Here is a 24,209-nt window from a genome sequence, read left to right on the forward strand (position 1 = left end):
TTAAAGGGGCCATCCTCCCGGGCACACTGAGCACGTGCGTTAATCTGCAATTCAGATTCCCCTGCACTACTGCCATTTAACAGCTTTCCCGGCTGTCAGCGGTTGAAGCAGACCTTATATGTAGTAGGTACCTGCTGACAAAACCTCTGTGTTAGAGTCCCAAGTCCCTATGGCACCAATTCTTATTAGTGGGGGGAAAAATTCCAAAATAAAACACGGTCCAATCATTTACCTTAACCAAAGATTTATTTGAAACAGGTTTGTGCAGACATACACCAGTCAAAAGGATTGATCAAAGCCACAAATCACTACATTTTCCAAAACCTCTCAAAATACAAGTAAATGCCCTTCATTTGTATTCACTCCAGGAGGGAACCGCTCCACTGTAATGTGCTGCTGTAATTTAACGACCAGAGGACCTTAACAGGACGTGAAAATGGTAACACTTCTAGAGGGAGGGAACAAAAACCCCCTCAGTCCACAGAAGAGCTCACCGCTCTGCTGGGAGCCAATTAAATATGCCCTCACAGCCCTGCTTCCTTCTGCATAACCAGATTAAAACCTCCTCGTCACAAACAATATTTAAGCAACCTGAGCACAGAGGTGACAGCAGACAGGAAAGCATGGCTTGGCTTGCACGAGAAAGACATCATAAAGATGCTGCATTCACTGGAGCAGCATCTCAGTGATCCGCAGGAAGGGTGACCCCCAGGAAGGGTGACCCCCTGAGGCTGCAGGCTCTGCTGCTCCTGGCTGGCCCTGTGAGTGCCACCCCTGCAGGTGGCCCGGCTGCACCTGCTTGCATTGCCTGCCCTTGGGAGGGAAGCTTGGAGGCGAGCAGCCCCTCGCACGCTCCTGAATTTCACAGTCACTGGCGGCAGGGGAGAGGGAAGGCGGGGTAAGAGTGTCAGCGCTTGCATTGATTTTATTACTGAAAAGCCAAAAGAATATTTCCTTGTTCAGGGCTCTTGTTGGGAGGAGAAACACTCTATGACAGGGCAGATTTTCTTTTGCCATTTTTTGTACCGGTGTTTATTGACCCAGCTGCAGCTGCATACCACGCTCTCCTTAGGAATTCGGCTGGATCCAATCCCAGCGGAAGTGGGTTCACATCCTGATCTGTGGGTTTCCTCCTTCTCTCTGGTCCTTTCTTTGCCCCACTGAAGAGCATGCCTACAAAAGGCCCTTGATAAGCTCTCTTGACCCCTGAGTTCCCTGGGCAGGGTTATTTGGATAGTGCTATTACTTCAACTTTCTTCTTCCTATTTCTGTCATAAATCAAAGCCACCTGACACTTTGCTCCTGACTTTTAAAACGAACAGGTCTCCTTTTTTTCTTTAGCCAGGTCAGAAGAAATGCCGATGGGCTAATCTTGGGACGTGTTTTTCTTGGTCCGATGCCTGGGAGAGCGACTAGGTATCTCTAGGGTGACTAGGGCAACAGATTGTCATTGGAAAATGAGCCAGCCTGGGTGTAAAAAGAATCAGCCTTTTGTCTCCCCTCAGTCGGGGGAGCAGAGGTGTTTGTCAGAGTCAGCAGCTAATGGAGTATGCTGGGGGTAAGGTAACAGGTGAGCTTGCCCCTTTTCTCTGCTTTCGTTTGCTTCATAGCTTCTGGCCACTTTGATTTATGCGGGTGTGGCACCCCTTCTTCCCACTGAAGTGGGCAGCCTGAGTTACAGCTCATTCCTACCCAACACATGACGACTGCACTTCGGAGGAGGTCTGGCCTTACATGAAGCACTTGGAAAGGGCAACGGAAATGTGGGCTGGGGGACAATTTGGGGTGCAGAGAAAGAACTAAATGATGAGTACAACACATCCAGTTGAGGATTTCAGGTCTATTCCTTTTGGGGACACTTATTAATGTATCATTTTGGGGAATCTGGGGCCCTCGCCTCTACAACCCACGGGGACCTTTCTAACTGTTCTCCTTGCCCTTCAAGATAGACAAATGGCTAGTATGAGGCTCAGTTCTCTTCCCCAAGGCTGTCTTGAGGCAAACAACTGCCCTGAGCCCGTAAAGAACCAGCAACAAAGCCAAGCAATGTATGCTTCCCCTTTCTTTGGTGTACGTGGGGAGCTTTAGTTCCACTATCTCCATCACTATTGTGTTTGCTAATTTAACTATTTGCATAATGTATTTAATGACTATGATGGGGGATGCCATCTTTTGACTTGACCTGATAAACTCATTTCTTTGCCAAGATAGTATTTCAGGCTCTGCTTAACCATCACCGCAGTTTCCCCATTCACATTTCTTATGGATCCCAGGAGATGAAGGCTACATTTCAAATGCTGAAGCTAAATCACTCCTTGAATTATGTTGGGACAATGACCCTGGGCAGTAATTCAAACCCTGGCTGAAATGTGTGCGGTTCTTTTACATGTCCAAAACTAAAGACAACCTTATCCTAGAACAGAGTTTTGCAAACATTCTACGCAACTTAGGGTCTAAGACATAAATCCCTAGGAAAAGCAATATGAAAGTTCTCGTCCTTATGGTTCAAAAAATACAGTAAAGTGTCATTGTTATAACAAATGGAGATTATAGACTATAGCTTTCTTTAAAAAAAAATTCAACCTTAAAGCCTGTAATATATACGTCCACATGCATTTCGGACGTTACCCACACTCACGTTTTTTTCATTATTCACGGCTTCTTGACAAGTTATTACTGATTTTCACTGCCAGCTCCCTACAGCAAGACCTGAAGCCTTGTCAAGGAAAAGAAAATGTCAACAGAATTCTCAGCCTTGCTCTGTTGAAACCCAGGTTCACGTTTTAGGATATTACTTCATGAGTGTTAAAGAAGCAGCATCTCCTATTTCCAAAGCATAAGTCCTGTAGACTCTGCTGATCCAGTAAAGGTCATCACATGTGTGCATGTGTGTTGGGAGGTGGGAAAACGTACCACTGGTATGGAGACAGGCTAGACAGAGCAACATCCCCAAATTATTACAAAGCCCATTCTGATTGGCAATGAAATGCTAATCCAGACAGCCAAGCAGACGTGGTTGGTTGTTCTGCTCTCCTCTCCTCCCTTTTCAGTGTGCACTTTCCATAGCCACCCTTGCCTGCTTGTGCCGGTGTGGACCTAAACGCAAACTAAGTACACAGAATGCCTGGTCTCCTTCTGCAGCGTCAGCGGAATGGGACAGAAGCTCAAACAAGAGTTAGCAATCTGTGTGCAATACTAGACCACGGCTGGGCCTGAGTACTTTCTGCCACGTTAGTCCAATCCAGAGGCAGGCCCTGCGGTGCTGACCAAGTGTGACCTGCCAGCCTGTGTGTCACTTACTGTGTGGCAGAGTGACAAGTCCCATGTGGCATTTTCACTGAGCTGACAGCCAGAGTATGCAACTTAGTCCGGTCCCCCCTGCTCCCTGGGGCTGGGTTGTATGTGACATTCTGACCTCAATGTAAAGATAGGACAAATGACACAGCCCCTGAGTCGCCCCGGCTAAATATTACACATCACACATACTGACAGCTGCTCCTCCTAGAAACCCAATTTAGTCATTTGGCTGCAAGATAGCTTAATAGCATGAGAGAATAAATAGAAAGGCATCGCCCCTACTGCTTTCTTCTGTGTGCATATTTCATTATTGCAAAGACTGTTTAGTCTACTTCTTGAGAGAATTGGAAAATATACTTAAATCTCAGAAAATGTGAATAGTATTTTAATATAAAAAGAAAATAAAAAAACCAAAAAGCCCCAAAAAACACACACACACTGTAATTCAAAAATCCGATTCAGAAGGCTTCAAGTTCAAGAAAGAGCTTAGTGCTTGACAAAGAATTGGGTTTGCATTCCCCTTTTTCCAAATAGGCTTGATTCCAAACGAAACCAAACCATCAGGATGCCTAACGCACATTCAATTCTAAGTTTCATTTCTCCTTTACAATTAGACCATCATCTTTCTGGGTGTGTAAGAAAGACACACACCTTGGTTTGTTGTGTTAATTATTAGGCTTTTGTGTGTGTGTGTGTGTGTGTGTTTGTGTAATTCCTGCATGATAGTCTTTTAGTGATTATCTTGCTGGGTGCTCTAGTGTTTTAAAATGTTTCATCACTTTGGGGAAGAAGGAGCGGCAATTTTCTAAGCCTCACCTGTTAATTGTATTATCCTGCTGCCCCTGAAGCCCTCTCTGGATCCTGGGCACCTTTTAAGTGAGGGGTTAGTTTTCTTAGTCATTGCAAATCATGTTCTGAATGACTTCAGTGCCCAGTAAGCTGTAGATGATCCTAAAATTAAGGATTAGGAAGCAAAGTGCATTATTGTTTTATTTCCGAATTTAGCACAGCCGTTCCCAGAGGAACTGCGCCATTGTAACCAGTAACAGCTGCCCAGAAGTATTTGTATTAAACTGTCCAAATATCTGGTTTGGCAACCAAAGCAGAGCAGAGAGAACGTGACTCCAGGTCGGGAGTTTATGAAGGGCTCCAGGTACTCACATTCATGCCCAAGGGTCTCCACGTTCTGTCCAAATTTAGAACAGGGACTCTGTACTTTGGAAAGTCAGTGACTTCCCTTCCTCAACTTGGAGTCAGAACCCTTCCTACAGCGAGCGAGCGGTGGCTGTATCTAACACTGACTGGATAAGGAAAGAAACCTTGTCGATGCAAAGAGTGGCATTTCCATGCAATGTTTGGAATTTTTTTTCAATTTAAAAAGCAGACTGGCATCTTGTTTAATCTACTGGACACATTAGTCTGATCAGGATGATTGTCTGGGCTTCAAGGCTGGAGTTCAGAGTTTCTACTGCGGTTTGGTAGAAAATGCCCTCTACGTCCTCCTCCCTGGGTCTGTGCCCTGGCTGCTTGTTTTCCTCTCCCAGGGTGGACGGTCTTCCTTCACCACCCTCAGGGTCCCTTACTCTCCCATCTGGGTTTGCTCATTTTCTCTGGTCCCAGAGCTACAGAGTGACAAGTATGTTCCTTTGCTGGGGAGACAAGCTATAAATTCATTCATTTCCCAGCAGTGAAAATCCAAAATGCACTCTTGACTCCCAAGAAGAGCAGCGTGGGTTCTAATTTAAGCAGATGCCAAAGGTCCGGTGGTCTGGAGGCTGGGGAATGAGGACGGAGAGCCTGATGAGGGCAGCAGGGTCTCCACCACCATCCTGAACCCAGGCTTCTCTGTCGCCACAAAGAGGCACGTAAACGTTTAGAATATATGCGGAAGAGCTATGCTTCTTTTCTTTAGTTAGAGAAGGAAAAGGGCGGAAGAAGGGATGTCTCGCGTCCATAGCTGGCTCTGTGGTAGAACAAGGAAGAGTGCGGAGTCAGATGGTTGCCCACCAGCAGCAAAGCACAGTGGCCAGCCATGCAGAGGACGAGGGTCCTGGACAGCCGTGGGAGGGCCGGGCCAGCAGGAACCTGGGAAGGTGCAGAAGATTCTGCTAGAACACCGACTGGTTTGCCCCACTAGGACTGTGGCTAAGAGGTTCAAATAAATGTTCTCAGATTTACCACCCAGATATATATTTTTATGCTTTCATTGCAATCAAGAAGTTTATGCCAACTTCATATAAACAAAATAGGAATCAAAGCAAGACAGCGAACTGCCTAAAGTGAAGTTTACATACTGCCCGGCGGACTTAATCTGTGAGTTAACAAAACAGGAAGTAAGCGTGCCCCTGCTCCCCTTCCACAAGATGAGTTTCTCACGCAACATAAACCTCTGTTACCTTTTCTCCCAGAACAACTAGTACTGATGTTTCAATATCGGTGAAACATAATGTTTTTAATTTCACACCTCACAGAGCATATAGTTGAATGCTTCGTAACAACGTAAACAAAAGTTAGGCCAAGCACTGCAGACAATTTGGGAGGGAAAAAAATGGCTTCCCCCGCAGGATATACTCCAGGTTTGCGAGGGAATATATATAACTAACAAACTGGTTGGCTAAGGCCACAGAAATGTGTTTTCCGGTGTTTTGGCTGCTGACACCAGTCTCTTCTGACAAAGATGTGTGAACACTGGGTGCAACAAACCGCATCTCTTTCTAGGATCCATCAGGAAAACTCGACTCATTTTCCCCCCTCGATTTCGAGTCTTATTTCTGCCTCGATTTCTTTTTGGTGGTGTCGTAAGCACGCACGATTTCTTCCTGACTGACAGCTCCATGCTCTTCTTGAGAGAAGGCGTACCCATCTGAAATAGAAGCATACAGGAGGAAAGGGTGAAGAGGAGAATGTGGGGTGCACACTAGGTTTGGAAGGAGCTGCTTTTGGGGAGACCGCAGCTGAGCTTCTACACACTGGCCTCCTCAGCCTTGGGTCCCTGGGGGCCCGAGACAGGGAGTAGGTGACCCAGAAGGGGAGCGTGGGCAGTGTGGGTGTGGTGGCAGGACGCAGTATCAAGGGCTGTGTCCCAGGGGTTCTGGCGGCTGAAGCTGATGCTAGCATGGGAACGGCGCTGCAGGGAAGCCTCCCATTTTGGGGGGCTGTAGCTGAATTCAGCCTGGGAAGCATAAACAGTGGGTCACTGGTCCATGTCTGCACTTTCCCGCCACCAATCAAGAGGAAAGGCAGTTGCTCTGCTCCGGAAATGTCCCAATGTGCCTGAAGCTGCAGGCTGGCTGGATAATTTATGAAGCTGTAAACATACTGGTTGGAAAACACGCACAACACTAATAGTGAAAGCTGGCAATGGGCACGTGATGCTTGGAGCGTTCCTGTTTTTAAGTTGGGCTGATTTGGACGGGTAATAAGAAATTACAGTAGGTTTATTTTTGTGTAAACAAAGAGAAAGATCACAAGTTAAAGTCAAGAGGAATTTAGTGATTGGCCCCATGGCCACAGGAAGACTGGTTCTCATAATCAATAATAATAATAATAATAATAATAATAATAATAATTAAATGTATGTATCAGGCACTGTACTATGTATGTACTATGCAAAAATAGTTCATTTATTCTTCCCAACAGCCCCCTGAGCTAGGTGATAGTATTCCTCCCATTTCACAGGTGGGGAAGCTGAGGCATGGAATGAATTCATAGCCTCGTGAGCAGCAGCGCTGGGAGCCAGACCCAGGGAGTGTCTCTTCAGTGTCCGCAATCTCCTGCATCTCCAGTTCTGAAAGAGGCTTAGCATTTGTGAGCCCAAAGTGGGGCTTTCCTTCCTAACTGATCCTTCCCACAGATGGGACATTTATAAGACTCTCTCTCCATTGGCCAAGCCTTCTGGGTCAGGGGTATAGAAAAGTCCCACAGCTGGATTAGACATTCTGACCAAAGACAACACAGTAAAAAGCCTGACAATGGTGACTGCCATTCACACATATTTATGACTGATCAACAGAGCTGTTAGTTAATTCATTGTCATATTCTTTAAAGAAGAAATCAGAAATTGTGCCCATGGGTCATCTCCTGGATTGTTCATTATTTTACTCCTACATTTGCCTTAAAATGGAGTTTCTGGAGTATAAAAGAGATACCATTGTAAAGTATAAGAAAATGTTTGTGGGAACGGAGAAGAAGAAGAGACTTCAAAAGATGATCAGGGTGACTTCTTCCGCGGAGGATGCCCGTAAACTCAGCGCTTCTGTCTCTGGGCTGGCTGCCGGGTTCTTCTGGAGAGCGTGCCTTGTAGCTACCGCCTGAGAAAACTCAAGAGTGCAGGAAGGCTGACCTGGGAGGCCAGGGCTTGTCTGCAGGGTGGGCTGGGGGCCGACTGAGGACATGGCTGGGCAACAGGCAGCAGGTGGGAGTGAAGGCAGAACCAGCAGGCAAACCTGACCCAGCAGACAGTCTTCCACAGGGGACTACTGTCTACTCGCTTACCTCCATCTCTAACAAAATCAAACCCACAAACCTCAAAATCCCACCCTGTATGGCAGCCATAGGAAGCAGCCCCCAGGTCAGTGTAAGCTCATCTAGCTGGGTACAGAGTAGGCGTGTCCTGAGCAGGAAGGCAGGAGCATGCCTGGAGAGGGAGCTGCTGGCTTGTTTGGGCCCTGGGCCCAGTGCACTTGAACTTCCTCACGATGGGTTTCCACACAAGGAGGCTTTACTTTGAGGCTCACTGCTTTAGAGGCTACTCGGATCTGAAGGGGAAATGCCTCCTCTCAACCCCGTCCATCTCAGAGCTTGTACATATTCCAGGAGTTGCTAGGATCAGAGATGACCAGGGCCCGGGAAACCTCTGTATCTGGCTTCTGAAGGGTAGCTCCCGACCTCTTGTCTCGGTGTCTGCCTCCCTCCCTCTCTGGTAGTGCTGAGCGACCAGCCTTTCCCAGCACAAGTGCTCTTTGTGCAGCATTCTCGCTGCACTTCTAGAAGAGACGCCTTGCCTTGGGATGTTTCAAAGCAAATCTAGCAAATAACACTGTCTCCTTCAGCAACAAGGCTGTGTACTGTAGGCATCTTGGACAATTTTCATTCTTCGGTCTTTTAAAGGGAACATTTTTGGAGGGGGCCCCACAACAGCTGTCTTTGGCTCCGATGTGCTGCTGGAATGGCGGCATCTGCCATGGCTCAGTGCCACCCCAGGCCCATGCTTCTCAACCCGACAGAAATGGCTCTGGTCCCACGTAATGGGCACACCTTGTAAGTGCTTTTCATGAACCCTTCTGGGGCAGGCTGATGACTATGGAGCTCTCCACCTTGAAGAGGGCTCTCCCACCTGTTCTGCTTTCGTCTTGGATCTGGGGCCCAGGGCCTGAGGCACTAGGGACAAGAAGGGCCAGTTCTAATCCTTGCTTGGCAGGAATTCAGTCATGGGACAGTGCGCTCTTTCTCTCTTGCTTTTCCTGGTTTACTTTTCTGTAAAACAAACACCTGGACCAGGTGAGGTCCTAGTTCTCACAGCTCCAGTCCTCCATACGGGCACCAAGGCTTGTCCTGGCTAACTGTACCCTGGCCACAGAACCCTCTCTTTTGTTCAGGGCTGACACTGGGCACCAATGGGAGAGACCTCTACCTCCGTGCCAGGAAAGAAAGGAGGCTGTCTCAACAATTAGCCCAATTTGCTACCTATATTTTTGGATATATGTGTGTGTGTGTGTGTATATATATATATATATATATATATATATATATATATATATATATATATATATATCTTTCTGAAGCATAAACACTGTTTGGGAGTGTCTTTTTGGGAAAGGCATTTTAGCATTTGGAATTGTCTACTCTCTGTTCAAATGGAAGGAGCAGAAGTCGGGCCTTTTATGTGTCCTGTGTCTCACTCATATGCTGCCTGCGGCTACCGGGAAGCCAACTGCAGTGGTTTCTTCTGCTTGTGGCAGTGAGGCATCCTCGGGTGGCATCTGCCTCACTGGCACGAGGAACTTCCAGCGGGATCACTCAGCCACTCAGTCTCCAGCAGAAGTGATGGCCGAGAGGAGCTCCTGGTTCAACAGCAGATCTCTTCCCCCAGGGAGAGCAGGACACGCAGAGTTCACTACCAAGTGGGACTCCGCCAGTTCCCATTGGTTGTATCTGCCGTCACGTTTTGAGAATGTTGTGCACCAAGCCTTCCAGAACCAGACTTTCTTAACCTCGACTGAGACTTAATGTGGACTTTGCAATTCAAGAATGAAAGGAAGGGGCTGCCCCAGTGGCTCAGGCGGTTGGAGCTCCATGCTCCTAACTCCGAAGGCTGCCGGTTCGATTCCCACTTGGGCCAGTGGGCTCTCAACCACAAGGCTGCCAGTTCAACTCCTTGAGTCCCCTTGAGTCCCACAAGGGATGGTGGGCAGCACCCCCTGCAACTAGCAACAGCAAATGGACCTGGAGCTGAGCTGCGCCCTCCACAACTAAGACTGAAACGACAACTTGAAGCTGAACGGCACCCTCCACAACTAAGATTGACACACTGTTCCCCAATAAAGTCCTGTTCCCTTTCCCCAATAAAAAAAAAAATCTTTAAAAAAAAAAAAGAATGAAAGGAAGATGGCCTGATGGGGTCATCTTGGGGGTGAAGGTCCCTGGCTCAGATAAAAGATTTTCCTCTTAGAAACCAGGCCCAGTGGGAGTTAGAGCCATAATAGGATATGTTTTTTTGGGACAACAGGGACCATAACCCTGTGCCTGCTCAGCTTGCACCCTCAGCCTGACAAAGACACACCATCAGTCCACCAACTTCTGCCTGATGAACATTTAACTGCTATTGGCATCCAAATAGGGAACTCTTAGCATCTCCCACGGACATTCATCTTTCAGGAAGTCCACCGATGGCACATGGAGAAAGTGCCTGGTGGACCCAGCTCATGAACTCTTCCTGGCTGGCCTCCTGAGAGATCTGCCTCCCCAGTCCTCTGCCACAGCCAGAACCCGGGGACAGAACGGAGTAGGTGGAGGGAGATGGAAGGGTAGGTGAATTTCTTAGTTACTTTAACTTTTCTTGGTAAAACATTTGGTGAAGTCTATAAAATCATGTCTTTTTTCCCATTATTTTGGAATAAAACTCCCCTTAGGTAGCATTCCTTTGAATCTGAGATCTGATAACATCTTAATGAAAGTAGTAGTTTCCTGCCTGGAAATATATTCCTAATAGCAATAGAAATGGGGAAGACCACGGATGGTAAGGGTGTTACACTATGTAGCTGATCTCAGTTACAAACTCTGGGTGTTGGTGGCCCATAAGGAACTACAAGTACCACCAAGATTAGCGATTTTTGTCAAGTTTTCTGGGAAGAGTGAGGCCTCAGACAGCTGAAGGATGGACCCAAGAGGGACGTGCATGGGCCGACACGAGCTACACAGAACTTCCTGCACGTGGGTCTAGCTGCTTGATGGCCTTCTCTAGTTGTTAATGACAGAAACATTCGATCAGGTTCTTACTACTCATTGCTGAATGTTCATAAAATGTGGTGTGACTTCAGAAGAGTTTTATTTCTTGTACTTGTTAGAAATTATTTTTTGTCCTTCAAAATACTGCGAGTTAAGCAAAATGTTTAGCAGTGGTTTTAAGACATCTATGACTCTTCCACAAAAGTTCTCACTTGGTCTTGGATATGTACAGTTGACTCTTGAACAGCATGGGTTTGAACTGTGCAGGTCCATTTATATGAAATTTTTTTTTCAATAAATACTGTAAATGTATTTTCTCTTCCTTATGCTTTTGTTAATAATATTTTCTTTTCTCTAGCTTACTTTATTGTAAGAATACAGTATATAATAAATATAACATGCAAAACGTGTGTTAATGGGCTACTTATGTTATCGATAAGGCTTCTGGTCAACAGTAGGCTCTTAATAGGTAAGTGTTTGGGGAGTGAAAAGTTACATACAAATTTTTCACTGTGCGAGGAGGATGGCAGCCCTAACTCCTGCATTGCTCAAGGGTCAACTGTATATACAGGGGGTGCCAAAAAAGTGTATACACATTTTAAGAAAGGAAAACTGTATTAAAATTGTAATACTCAATATATACCAATAACAAAAGATGACTACAAGTCACGTTTGACTTCAGCAATTCCAAGAGGTTCTCAAAGTGGTTACTATCAGAGTAATTTAATACAGTTTTTTTCCTTTCTTAAAATGTGTATACATTTTTTTGGCACCCTCTGTATATTACGTACATTTTTTCTATGGTTACTTTGAAACATTTATGAGACAAGCAGCGAGGCTCCATGGCATGAACCAGTATGCGTTTTCTCTGTCTCGTACAGTTAGAGTACTTTACATACTTCATCGTGAAGCTTCACAAAGACCGAATAAGATTATATTACTATTATTCTATTTTTTTCCCCAGAGAACAGAAGTTTAGAGAAATATGTAAGTTACCCAAAGTTACTCAACTAGTGGCAGAAAAAAAAAATAGTAATATCTAATACTTACTGAAATCTGTATTGTCAGGCACGATTCTGGGTATATGTATGATCTCATTTAATCCTCCCAATAACCCCAGGTATGTTCTCAGATCATCACCATTTTACAAATGTGGAAACAGAGAGGGTAGCTTGCCTAAGATCACAAAAATGTGGCTGAACCAGGACACGACCCCAGGCAGCTCAGCTGTAGAGGTGGGGCCCCACACACCTCACTCCTAGGATTTCCCCATCATGCCTCCTGACTTGACTCTCTCTCGGATCACAGACATCACAGCTGTGATCCAGATTGCTGGGCCACGCTGGGCCAGTTACTCTACTGAGCTGAGCCTTGGCCAGGTGCTCTGGTGCTGACACCACCAACCTCCTGGGGTTGTGAAGTGTGAAAGGACACCAAGCATGTGCGGCTCAGGCTCCTTTCTCCCATGTTGATATTCCACATGGGAACGTGAGGAGCGGATTACTGAAAGACAATGATATTCCATCCGTCTTTTTCTCTCTCCACTGAGAAAGTCTGTGAAGATCTAGTAACAGGTGGAGCTCAACTGAACTCGACATAGATCTTTGAATACCTTTTTTATGGGTGCAATGATTCTTCACTTTTCCTAAACTGTTCTTGGTCTGTCAGTTGTTCCCTTCTCAACTCCTCAGGGAGAGAAAGGAGGGCAGGAAGTGGGGCATGGGTTGAAGAGATGGTGTGTACACATGTAAGAGAGGGAGTGCAAGCTGGAGAGAGAGGCTGGGTTCAGAGAAGCAGAGGCAGGAACCAAGGAAAACTGGTCTCTAAGGACACCCCTCAGCTGGGAGCCAAATGGCGGGACTGCTGCAAAAAGCTCACAACCTCCCCAGGACCTCCATCACCACGTTTGTCTTTCAAGGCCTCCCCACCCTGCTCCTCAGGGTTCTAGGGCATCCCCAGAGTCCCCTGCTTGGGTCAGGCCCCTTCGGCAGGAAGCTGGCATGGCCTCCTAATGTTCAGAGCGCTAGACATGGGGCAGCCTACCTGGGAAAAGCAGATATATTTCCCCCCCCAGTGATTGCCATTGTTTTAATTAACATAGTAATATGACATAAAACATGGCATATTGCTATCTTTGGGGGAAACCATTTAGAAGTAATATCACTTCAACCTTAGAAAAAATGCTACTGAGAGTCTGACAGAAGGATCTGAACCACATCCAGATTTGAAGTTGAAGAATTTTGTCATGCAGGCATTTGACTGGGTCCCAGGGAACCAGTCTGGGTCCCTATAGTCAAGTTGCACTTGCCTCGGGCCAAACACCCGAATTCCACTTCCAAATGTGGGCTCCAGCTTGGCAGTTGTCTCATTCCCTGTTAACGCTACCCAGGCTGAGCCTCCCACCTTCCTGCGTGGTCGGGGTTGGCTGACCTGAGTGGGCTGGCCGTGGCTACTTACGTGGGACATTCTGCTGGAGGGAACCTCCTCGGAAGAGAGTGGGGGGCGTCTTCCTGCTGAGCCTCTTTAACAAGCGGTCCCGCTCATTCATCCTACAGGTAAATCAAACACAGTCAGTCTTTAATTCATGCAGACACATCTCAAAGGAACTCGCTGAATGACTTCAGGTTCTAAAATAAAACAGACGGGGAAAACAGCTTCTCCACATCAAGGAAAACGTCCAGTTTCGCAAGCTGCCCCATTGTTTACAATAGATGCTATCTCCACACTTGGAGTCCAAGGCTCCCCCTACTAAAAGGTGCTCTGTTTTCAGTCTGTCTTGTACACAACGCCTCTGAACGCTGCCTTCCTCTTAATTGAAGTTCCCTACAAGTGCCCTTTCATACCAGCAAACACTTGGCTTCCCAGAACACTTTTGAAGAAGTGACCTGTTTCTATGGTAACGTCTTAAAAGCCTCAATCCCACCTGTAGTCACCTCTCCTCCAGCCAGGAAATGGTACTGGGGCCAGCACTTGGCCCAGGCACTTCAGGACCCCAGCCACAGACAGGCTTCTTTCTGCAGAATTTGATGCTTATGTTGAAACACGATGAAAATCCAGGTGATTTTCTTTGAAAACACAAGGATTAGGAGCTCTTCCTGCCTTTTCTGAAATGGCTCCCTCTAAAGCTGCCACAGCCGTGAACAGATATGGAGCTATCCTGGAGCCATCTTCACTCCTATAAACTGAAGTAGGGGCTTGAAAATTATCCAGGTGGGCCGAAGTGCTTAGATTTCTTTCCATCAGGAAGTTACTTTGCTTGTCCCCAAAGCAATTTCTGGTGTACAGGAGGTTGCCAACACTCTCCCTCTGTGATGGGCTGTACGTGTCCCCACACATTCATATGTTGAAGTTCTAACCCCTAGTACCTCAGAATGTGACTGTTTGAAGATAGGGTCTGTAAAGATTTGACTACATTAACATGAGTGATTGGCTGGGCCTCGATCCAGTATGAATGGTGTCCTCATGAGGAGAGGAGATGAGGACACAGACACATGCAGAGGGCGAGGACCACGTGAAGACAAAGGAAGAAGATGGATGTCTACAAGCCAACGGGAGAGGCCTCAGGAGGAACCAACCCTGCCGACGCCTTGATCTTGGACTTCCAGACCCCAGAACTGTGAGACAATAACTTTCTGTTGTTTAAACACCCGAGTCAGTGGTATTTATGATACGGCAGCAAATACACCCCAATCTGCCGTTTGTGGGAGCCCGAGAGTCGTTTAAGGAGCTATAGTGGTTTGTGATTCAAAGCACCTCCCCCCACCCTGTCTATGAGCCTCAATCTGAGGAGAACCTTTCCCTGACCAGAGTCCACTTCATAACTCTCCAAGGTCCTGTGAAGGACCTACAGGACCCTGTGTATTCTCAATAGTTCTAGCTAACGTTCATTTTACACTTGGGCTTCCAGAAGAGAGTGTTTTCTGATTCTCTTGGTTGAAAGGAAAATGTTTAATTCATCACTAATTAAGAGTGAGCCTCAGCCAGCTATGCTTGGCAAAATGTCTGATGGCTGATGAGGAAAAACACTTTTTCCCTCCCTTCACACTGGCGTTCCTTTCCCTCTCGTATCTTTCTCTTCTGTGGGCTAAATTCATCTCACTGGGCCCTGCAGAGCAACGCTCCTGGACTGCAGGGCCCAGCAGATGAATGAGGAGGGAGCCTGTGAGTGCCAGTCCCTCTGTGGGGCCGCTGTTGCCTGACTGGCTGCAGCGCCCCTGGCTGGCTGGTTTCAGGATGGGGGAGTGTAACGAAGGGCTGTCCTCCCTGTCGGACCCAGCCCAGCCATGATGCCTGGCCGAAAGACGCTGTGTGGAGAAGGGCTCCCTGAGGGCTGGGCTGCGGCTCCCCCGGGGCAGCATTCCCAGCCAACATGGCTGAAGAAGGTACTCTCTCCCCAGGAACCTAGGGGACAGACACAGGGCTACACTCTGCCACCAGGCCCCTCCTCTGCCCTGGCTGTTTCTGGTCCAGGAGCTCCTCCTAGTGATGGGGCTTATGAGAACTTCACAGAACCACACAGTGGGCCTTTGAAATCCTACATCTTGGTCTCTCATTGGACAGGTGAGGAGACTCGATGTGACAAACACAAAGGTCATGGGCAGCTTGCTGGCAGTGCTAGGCAGGTGTTCCCAATACCAATGGCATATGTTTTTCTCTCTCTTCCATTTTTTTGTAATGAAATATTAGAAACACACAGAAACAGTCAGAAACCAGTACAGCAAGTATGCACTAACCCACTCAGCTCTAGCAAATGGTAGCACCACTCTTTAACGCCATGCTTCAAAGAGTGGTTCTACTCTTCCTCCCACATGGTGAGGGGTCCATGGGGCCAAGGAGACAGGTCCACCCAGAGCTCATGCCTGTCTCCACCCAAGGTATTTGGGACTCTGGAGGTCCCTGCTCAGTGATCCCCAAACTGGCACACAAGTCTAACCGACTCCCTTGCTACCTCCATCCCCCTAAAAGTAGACCAGATAACTAATGCCCACGTTCCCAGGCCTGTGGCAGTGGCCAGGGGGTGGTTTTCTGCACGAGATGTGTTGACTGAGATGTCCACACACGTGTGCACATGTCCCTCCCAGCGCAGGACAGAGCTGACTCAGACCTCGGAGAATCTGGGCACCACAAAGCACTGCCATGTTATGAAGGTATATTCGTCAAGGTATACAGCTAAATCAATCTGTTAGCTTGATTTGTGACTTCCACATACTTAGATGTGATACATGGTCTCCTTCGTACTCGGGCACCAAGTCCTACAAGTGTCAGGAACGGGCCTGGTTCTGAGAACGTCTTCACATTGTAACAAAATAATAAAATCTCAAATATAAAGGGCTGTATACTCCTCCCTGATTCCATTCTTCTTCCTTCTATCATAATAAAGTTAGAAGTCATCTTTCTTTCATATTTTATACTTTTGTTCTATATGTATATATATTCACATTAATATATAATTATGTTTTAAAATATGTCTAAATTTTTTCTTTGCTCCTTCTTTTCTCCTTTCTTATTTTCTTTGTATTATCTACTCATGTAGAAGAAGAGTTAATCTGTCTTTTCCTTCTGGATGCTTTTATAATTCTCTTCATCTTTGTTTTTTTGTAGTTTCATTACAACACTTAGGATGATAGGTGTAGATTTGTTTTTATATCCTGCTCATTTGTTATTAGGGAAGCGCAAATCAAAGAGATAGCATTTAACATCTACTAGGATGGCTATAATAAAAAATGAACTAAAACCAGAAGATAAATGTTGGAGAGGATGTGGAGAAATTGGAATCCTAGCATATTACTGGAAGGGTAATAAAATGATGCAGCCACTGTTCTTTGATAAGTTCAACATGGAATGACCATATCAGCCAGAAATTCCACTCCTAGGTATCCATCCAAAAGAAGTGAAAACAGACTCAAACAGATAGTGGTACACGTGTCTATAGCAGCATTATTCAGGACAGCCAAAAAATGGAAACAATCCATTTGTCTATCAACTGATGAATGAATAAACAAAATGTATATTCATGGAATATTATGTAGCCATAAAAAGAAATGAAGTACTGCACATGGATAAATCTTGAAAACGTTATGGTAAATGAAAGAAGCCAAACCAAAAAGGACATGTATTGCATAATTCTATTGATATTGTTGATATGAAATGTTCAGAATAGGCAAATATTTAGAGACAGAAAAAAGAGTAATGGTTACCAGTTAGGGTGGGGAGTTGTGGGAGCAGAAGGGGAGTGACTGCTTAAAGCAGTTTTCCTTTACAAGATTTCCTTTTGGGAGATGAAATGTGTTCTAGAACTAGACAGAGGTGATGGTTTCACAACATTGCAAATATACTAATATACTAATGCCACTGAATAGTACACGTTAAAATGGTAAATGTTATGTTGTGTGAATTTTACCACAGTTAAAAAAAAGAAAATTCAATTCAAAAACAAAAAGGAGGGGGGAATGGGTCTTGAATTAAGGTACATTCCCTCCCATCACATGACCTATTGGTTTATTTCTCCAATGGTGGGGGGATGTTGGAGTTGATATCTTTGATGTTTTTCTATCCTAGCTTAGACAGGTATGCTGACTGGGATGTACTGATATGAAAGGTGCACACAAAAAAAACTTCACCACAGGTATGTGAGCTCTTGGTGTCTCCTCAATGATATTACACAACTCCATCTTACACAAGTCCTCACACGGGGCTCTATTTAGAAGCTGACATCTCTTTGAGGAAGGGGTGTGCCCTGTCTCAAAAAATGAGCAGTGTTAGGAAGGAGTGGAGAGCTGAGAAGCCTAAAGTTGGGGACTAATGAACTCTATGTTCATATTTCTGTCAGGAGGCTATTCCAGCAAAAATCACACACGCGTAACTGCCAAAGAGCAGGAAGATGGAATTCTGTTTTTAAATCTTGTTAATTGTTACAGCTGGTAGGAATCGTTGCTGACGCCTCAATAAATCCAAAAACAAATAGCTATTTTTAGAATCTTGTTTGTACATTAACTGTGGGACTGTCTTCAAAACAGAAATCTGACAGGTTCCTTAAGAGAAAAGCTAATCCAAAGCTCCCTTTCCTCCAGGTAAGGCCAAATGGCTGCCCATCTATCAGACTGTTGAAATTCTTACCTACGTTTAAGAAAAGGAGACGTCACAGCCTCAGTTGGTAACTGATTTTACTCATTATAATCTGAACAGTAGGAAATGAGAAGGCTTTGGCCTCACATACATTGTAGAAGGACCTAGGCCTTTGTAGGATCAAAGACTTTGCCTTAGTTAAATCCATTTATATAAAGAGGGACAATGACAAGAATAAAACAAAACAAAATGGGTTTTCCATCCTAAAATTCCAGTAAGATAGGAGTTATACCTGGATCCAGGAGTCCATCATAAATTCACTTCGATTACTACAAATTATTTTCCTTTGTCTATTTTTGCCAATCCATACACACCTGTTTGTCAAAACGTGACTTCGCATTCATTCAGCGTGTACGCTGCCCCTGTTGTGTGTGAGACCTGGTCTTGGGAACAAGGTTACCTGAGACACAGGCTCTGCACTCAGGAAGCTCCCTGTCTCTGAGGGGATGTCACTGAGGTGATACACGTGACCCTCCACTGTGCCTGAGAGTGGAAGCGGTAACACATGACACAGTGACGGGTGCATCATGGAGTCTGCACGAGGCTCAACAGTGGTAAAGGGGCAGTGAAGAGCTCACAGTAAGTTCAGGAAGACTTTAAGAAGAGCCGACCTTGAAGCTGAGTCTTGAGCAATGAGTGACTCCTTGCTGATCATCCACATGGAAACCCAGGGGGAACAACGGGTTTAGTGGGAAAGACAATGAGTCCTGTTTGACATGAGACTTGGAGCTGCCTCTGAGGCATTCAGGAGGCCATGGGATACCAGGGGCTAGAGAGGGCCAAGCTGGAGATGCCACTTTGGACTCCCAAGCCAGTAGAAACCCATGGAGAGCTGGACTGTGAAGAGGCACTATAAGTGGTCATTCCTAGAAACACCAACATGTCATCTGTATGTTCCACTAGAGGGTTCGGTCTCTCAGATGGAAACCAAGTCTCACATGTTCTCTGTACTTTGCACAGTACCTATCCTGGGCTGAGAACAGAGGACATGGTTACATATAAAATTGTACTGTGCTTTGTATTTACTGATTTGGGCTGTGGCTCACTATCTTACTCTTATGTGTCTCCATAACTTGATTCTGGCATTATCTATCTTTGCATCTGTCCTCAGTGCCCAGCACTGAGCTCAGGACAGACTGGATTTTCCAATAGCAGCCAAAAAAGATTCCTCCGTATTATTATTTAAAAATGATGGAATAGGGACATCATTCCAAGTTTCTTCCAGAGGAGGAAAGCGCACTCCGAAACTCTAGAAGACACCGTGAGCAAAAAAGCCCTCTGTGGCCTATACGAAGATAGGATATGATACTTTGTTCAGAAAAGAATTCAGGTGACAAAGAACAGTTGGAGGACAGTCTGGCTGAGGACAGGATAGGGTTCAAGGTTACTTGACTTAATACAAATTCCATTCCAAAAATAAAAAGATAGATTCCTCTAGTTCTCCCTGGTCTCAAGTCTCCTCTGACCATCAAAACTGGGAACTGGAGGAAAGAGAGGCTTGTGTTACCACTGTGTTTATTTTTTTCTGTTCCAGACAAAGTAAGTAGACCATTCTGGGTGTTGGAAGAAATGTCATTCTTTTTACATTGGGGGATTTCCTGTCAAAACGAAGAGTTTAGTCAAAGAGTTGTAGTACCAAATTAGGCAATGAATTTGCAAGGGGAAACAGTAGGTTCGCAGCCAGAAAATATATGGGATCTGCCTGTCAGCAACCATCCCAGGTCAGAACACAGGTGATGTGCGTGGAAGCTAACTGTGCTGATGGACATAACTGCCTCGAAAGCCTTTAACAAAAGGAGGGGCAGGGGACATTGGAAAGATTTAATAGCAAAAATAGATACATGCAATCCTTTTCTACTGTGCCTGACAGCTGGAGCGGTAACTTGAATAAACCAGTGAGGTTACGAAGAAAGTTTGAAAAGAACTGGAAACTAGCTACTAGCAACCACACTGTCTGTTCCTTTAACTGAAACAGCAACTTAGTAAAATTGGTAAAAATGGCTTCTTCTGAAAATTAGTCCTATATATACTATATCCTACCCTATTTTTTAAAGGTAACAAAATCCCATTATTAAATTTTAAAAAGCTTGTTATTTGAAAAGAACAATATAGCTAGCAAACCTCTAGCAAGGTTTACAAAAAAAGGGGCGAAGGGAGGAATATAAACTATTACCAACGTTAGGAATGATACGGGATATCACTGCAGACCCCAGAGACATCAAAAGAATAATTGGGGACTACTGCAAACAAGTCTATACACATAAATTTGACCGGTTCCTTGAAAAACAAAAGCTATAAAAACTCACTCAATTTGAAATAATTTGAATATCCCTGTAACTATTAGCAAATTCAATTCAAAATTTAAAAATCTTCCAAAAAAGAAATGTCCAGGCCTAGATAATATCACTGGAGAATTCTACCAAATACATTTAAAGAAGAATTAATATTAATTCTATACAATCTCTAGCAGGAAATTGAAGAGGAAGGGAAAATTCCCAAATCATTTATGAAGCTAGTGTTATCCTGATACCGAAGATAGTAACATACAAAGATATTACCCCCCAAAATAAAATCATAGTCCAATATCCCTCATGAATATGGATGCAAAATTTCTGAACAAAATATCAGTAAATGCAATTCAACAATATATAACAAGAATTATACAACATGACCAAGTAGGGTTTATTCTAGGGATGTACAGCTTGTTCAATATTCAAAAATCAGTCAGTATAATCCACAATATTAAGACATTTAAGAGGAAAAGAAAAATCACAGCTGAACATATCAGCTGATTTTAAAGTAGCATTTTACAAGGTTCAGTACCCATTCATGGTTTAAAAAACAAAATCTCTTAGCAAATTAGGAATAGAGGGGAACTTCCTCAACTTGACAGAGAGCATCTACAAAAAATGTTCAGCTAACACCATACTTTATGATGAAAAACTCAATGCTTTCTCCTTAAGATTGGGAACAAGGCAAAAATGTCCATTCTCACCACTCTTATTCAACATACTGCTGAAAGTTCTAGCTAGCGCCACAGGCAAGAAAAGGAAATAAAAAACATATGGATCAGAAAGGAGAAATAAAAATACTCTTATGGGCAGATGACATGACTGTCTAGAAAATACCAAGAAATATAAATATATAAATATGAAAAGACCACACACACATACGAGGTCGGACAATTAAGTTCGTGAACTCATCCTAGAAAAAGTGCTACATACCTCATTGATAAATATCACTACAGTCACCTTCAAAGTACTCCCCTTGGGAAGCTATGTACCAATGCCAGCGCCTAGTCCACCTTTCAAAGCCATTTTGGCACTCTTTTTCTGGAATGGCCATCAGAGCTGTCGTATTATCCTTGATGTCCTGAATGTCATCAAAATGTCTTCCTTTCAATATTTCCTTTATCTTTGGGTAAAGAAAGAAGTCATTGGGGGCCAGATCAGGTAAGTTGGGAGGGTGTTCCAATACAGTTATTGTTTACTGGCTAAAAACCCCCTGACAGACAGTGCTGTGTGAGCTGGTGCATTGCCGTGATGCAAGAACCATGAATTGCTGGCGAAAAGTTCAGGTCATTTTCATCTAAATTTTTCATGCAGGCTTTCAGCACTTCCAAATAGTAAACTTGGTTAACTGTTTGTCCAGTTGGTACAAATTCATAATGAATAATCCCTCTTATATCAAAAAAGTTTAGCAAGTTCGTGAACTTAATTGTCAGACTTTCATATATCTATATGAACTAATTAAGTGAGTTCAGCAAGGTTGCATGATATAAGGCCAATACATAGAAATCAATTGTATTTCTTATATTAGCAATGAACATATAGATCTTGAAATTAAAACTACAATGAAATTTATGATTGCTCAAAAAAATGAAATCTAGCAAACCACATAGAAGATTAGTATGCTGAAAACTACACAATGCTGATGGAAGAAACCATTGGAAATCTAAATAAATGGAGAGACATACTATTTTCAGGGATTGGAGGACTCAACATTCCAAAGACATTAATTCTCCCCCAAACTAATACAAAGGTTTAATGCAATTCCTATCAAAATACCAAGATTTTAAAATAGATATGGACAAAACTATTCTCAAAATTACATGAAAAGACAAAGGAACTAGAATGTTAAAGTGATTTGAAAAGAATAAAATGGAAGGAATCATTCTAGCTGTTCCCTAATATTCCCCAATAAAATTAAAAAAAAAAAAAGGATAGCATCTTATCTTAAAAAAATGATCTCTGAATGTTCAAGGTAAACAGTCCTATGTTTGCTTAAGTGGGTAGAAGAGCTAAGAATTCTCCCTGTAACAAAATAAAGGAACAGACTATTTGGACTGAAAAACAAATGCACAAAATGCCATTTGTGAGCATTTATGAGCTGAATGGATGGTTTGGTTGTGATTCTTTAAAGGTAGTGAATGGGAAAAGCAGCGTTTTCTCTTCAGGATGTCTGAGGTCCATCCCGGGCAGGAGTGGCACCCTCCTCATAGGCTTTCATCCAGCTCAGAATTAGTCAATCACACCTCATCCCGAGTTTTCCCCTCTAGTTTTCACCAAGAGTGTTTTTACTACCGTGTTTCTCCAAAAAAAAAGATCTAACCGGACCATCACCTCTCACATGCGTCTTTTGGAGCAAAAATTAATATAAGACCCGGTCTTATTTTACTTATTTTACTATTTACTTATAGTAAAATAAGACTGGATATGATATGATATATGATATATGATATATGATATGAAATGATATGATACCGCGTCTTATGTTAATTTTTGCTCCAAAAGACGTATTAGAGCTGATGGTCCGCTAGGTCTTATTTTTTGGGAAACAGGGTATTTTGTGTTTTTCGGCAGCTATCCTTTCTAAGCAGTGGGAAGAAATACTACATCGCTGAGCTGAGTTTAGCAGGGCGCGGGAGACCTCATCCATCTCCTGCAGGCACCCTACCCGAGGGAGAGGCTGTCCACCACAGGCAGAGCCGTCTGACCTCATTAGCTGAGCAGGCAAAGTCAAATTTGAATGACAGCCCCGGGACATATGGAAACCATTACCTCATCCCACGACTTGTAATGAGGTGGTGAGTCTCCTCTTAAACAAGGCTTAGCTCCGTGGTCCAGTGTGTGAGCCTATGGAAGGTCAGGTCAGAGTCATGGGGCTGTTAGGAACAGATAAATTAGCAGGGCACCTGGCTGACCCAGGCAGGCCTCGGTGGGATGCTGCATGGGTGGAGGGGGGAGAGAAGCCCCAGGTGTGATGGAGCAAGTGATGAGCAGTCAGGGCTCTGTGCATTTCTCCATAGGGACGTTTGGGGAAAGGACAAGACAAAACAACAAAACATGGTGAAGCACCATGCTAATCAGGGAGATGCAGCTTTCCAAGAGGGAGGTCTGTTAAAGTTATATCCACTCATTGGACTGTGCCAATTACCTGCGCAAAACATACTAAGTGCGAGCCTGGGCCTCCTGTCAGACCCAGGTCCCCACTATGCTTCCCCTCCCTCCCTCTGCTCCAGCCTCATGTTCTTGCTTGCCACTCTTGGAACACTCTACATAGTTTCCTACCTCAGGGCCTTTGCACTTGCCTGAGGTTTCTTCCCACGGGGCTCTCTCCCTCAGTTTACTCAGAGCAGCCTCCTCAGACCAGCTTACTATAAAACCTGCCCTCCTCCTCACTCTACCCTGTACCCTGATGTGTTTTCCTTTATCTCTCTTTTCACTCCACACCTCGTGTTTACTGTCTGTTAACCACTAGAAGGTAAGTTCTGTGAGGGCAGGGGTTTTGTTTCTTGTTCACAGTTGGATGTCCAGCACCGAAAGCAGTGCCCAGTACATAGCACATGCTCAAGAACTGTGTGCTGAAGGACTGAGAAATGAAGAGATGAATAATAAATGCAGACGGGGCCAAAGTACAAAAGCAAAGATAAAGATGGAAATGGTAAGGCACAGGGCCCTTTGTCTTTCTCCATTGAAGGCCCCTGATAGCAGGGCCTCTTCTGGGGGTGGAGGAGGAGCAGGCATGACCTTCCAGGACCTTGTCACAGGAGCTTCTTTTTTAAAAAACAGAATGTCCAGGGCCACAGGACTACCAAGTCTACAGTCTAATCTTGCCAAAGAAGAGCAGACACTGAGACAGATGAGCCATCTGGCTGCACCGCCCATGGAAACCGCACACTTCAGCCCAGGTCCAAAGTCCACCTCACATGAAGTGTGAACACAACGGCCTCGTGTAGGGTGTTAAATGAATGAAACAAGGAGGCCCTCAGACTGAGGTGGCTCTAATGCTGTGGCAGCCTATATAAGCGAACCAAAATGTAAGCCTGTAAATGCCTCAAG

At 44.7% G+C, this 24,209-nt stretch overlaps 1 protein-coding gene across 1 annotated transcript in view; it reads right to left on the reverse strand.

Moving 5' to 3' along the window:
• Positions 1-230: 230 nt before the first annotated feature.
• Positions 231-24,209, reverse strand: part of ATP8A2 (ATPase phospholipid transporting 8A2) — a gene marked incomplete at its 5' end in the record, with an annotated part of 553,717 nt that continues 529,738 nt past the window's right edge. The window contains 2 exons of the mRNA XM_081046135.1: positions 231-6,160; positions 13,201-13,292. Of these exons, the coding sequence (XP_080902261.1) occupies positions 6,063-6,160; positions 13,201-13,292 (190 nt within the window). The 3' untranslated portion in view covers positions 231-6,062. The remainder of the gene's footprint in view (positions 6,161-13,200; positions 13,293-24,209) is intronic.

Source organism: Rhinolophus hipposideros, assembly GCF_964194185.1.
Source record: "Rhinolophus hipposideros genome assembly, chromosome: 4".
NCBI lineage: Eukaryota > Metazoa > Chordata > Mammalia > Chiroptera > Rhinolophidae > Rhinolophus > Rhinolophus hipposideros.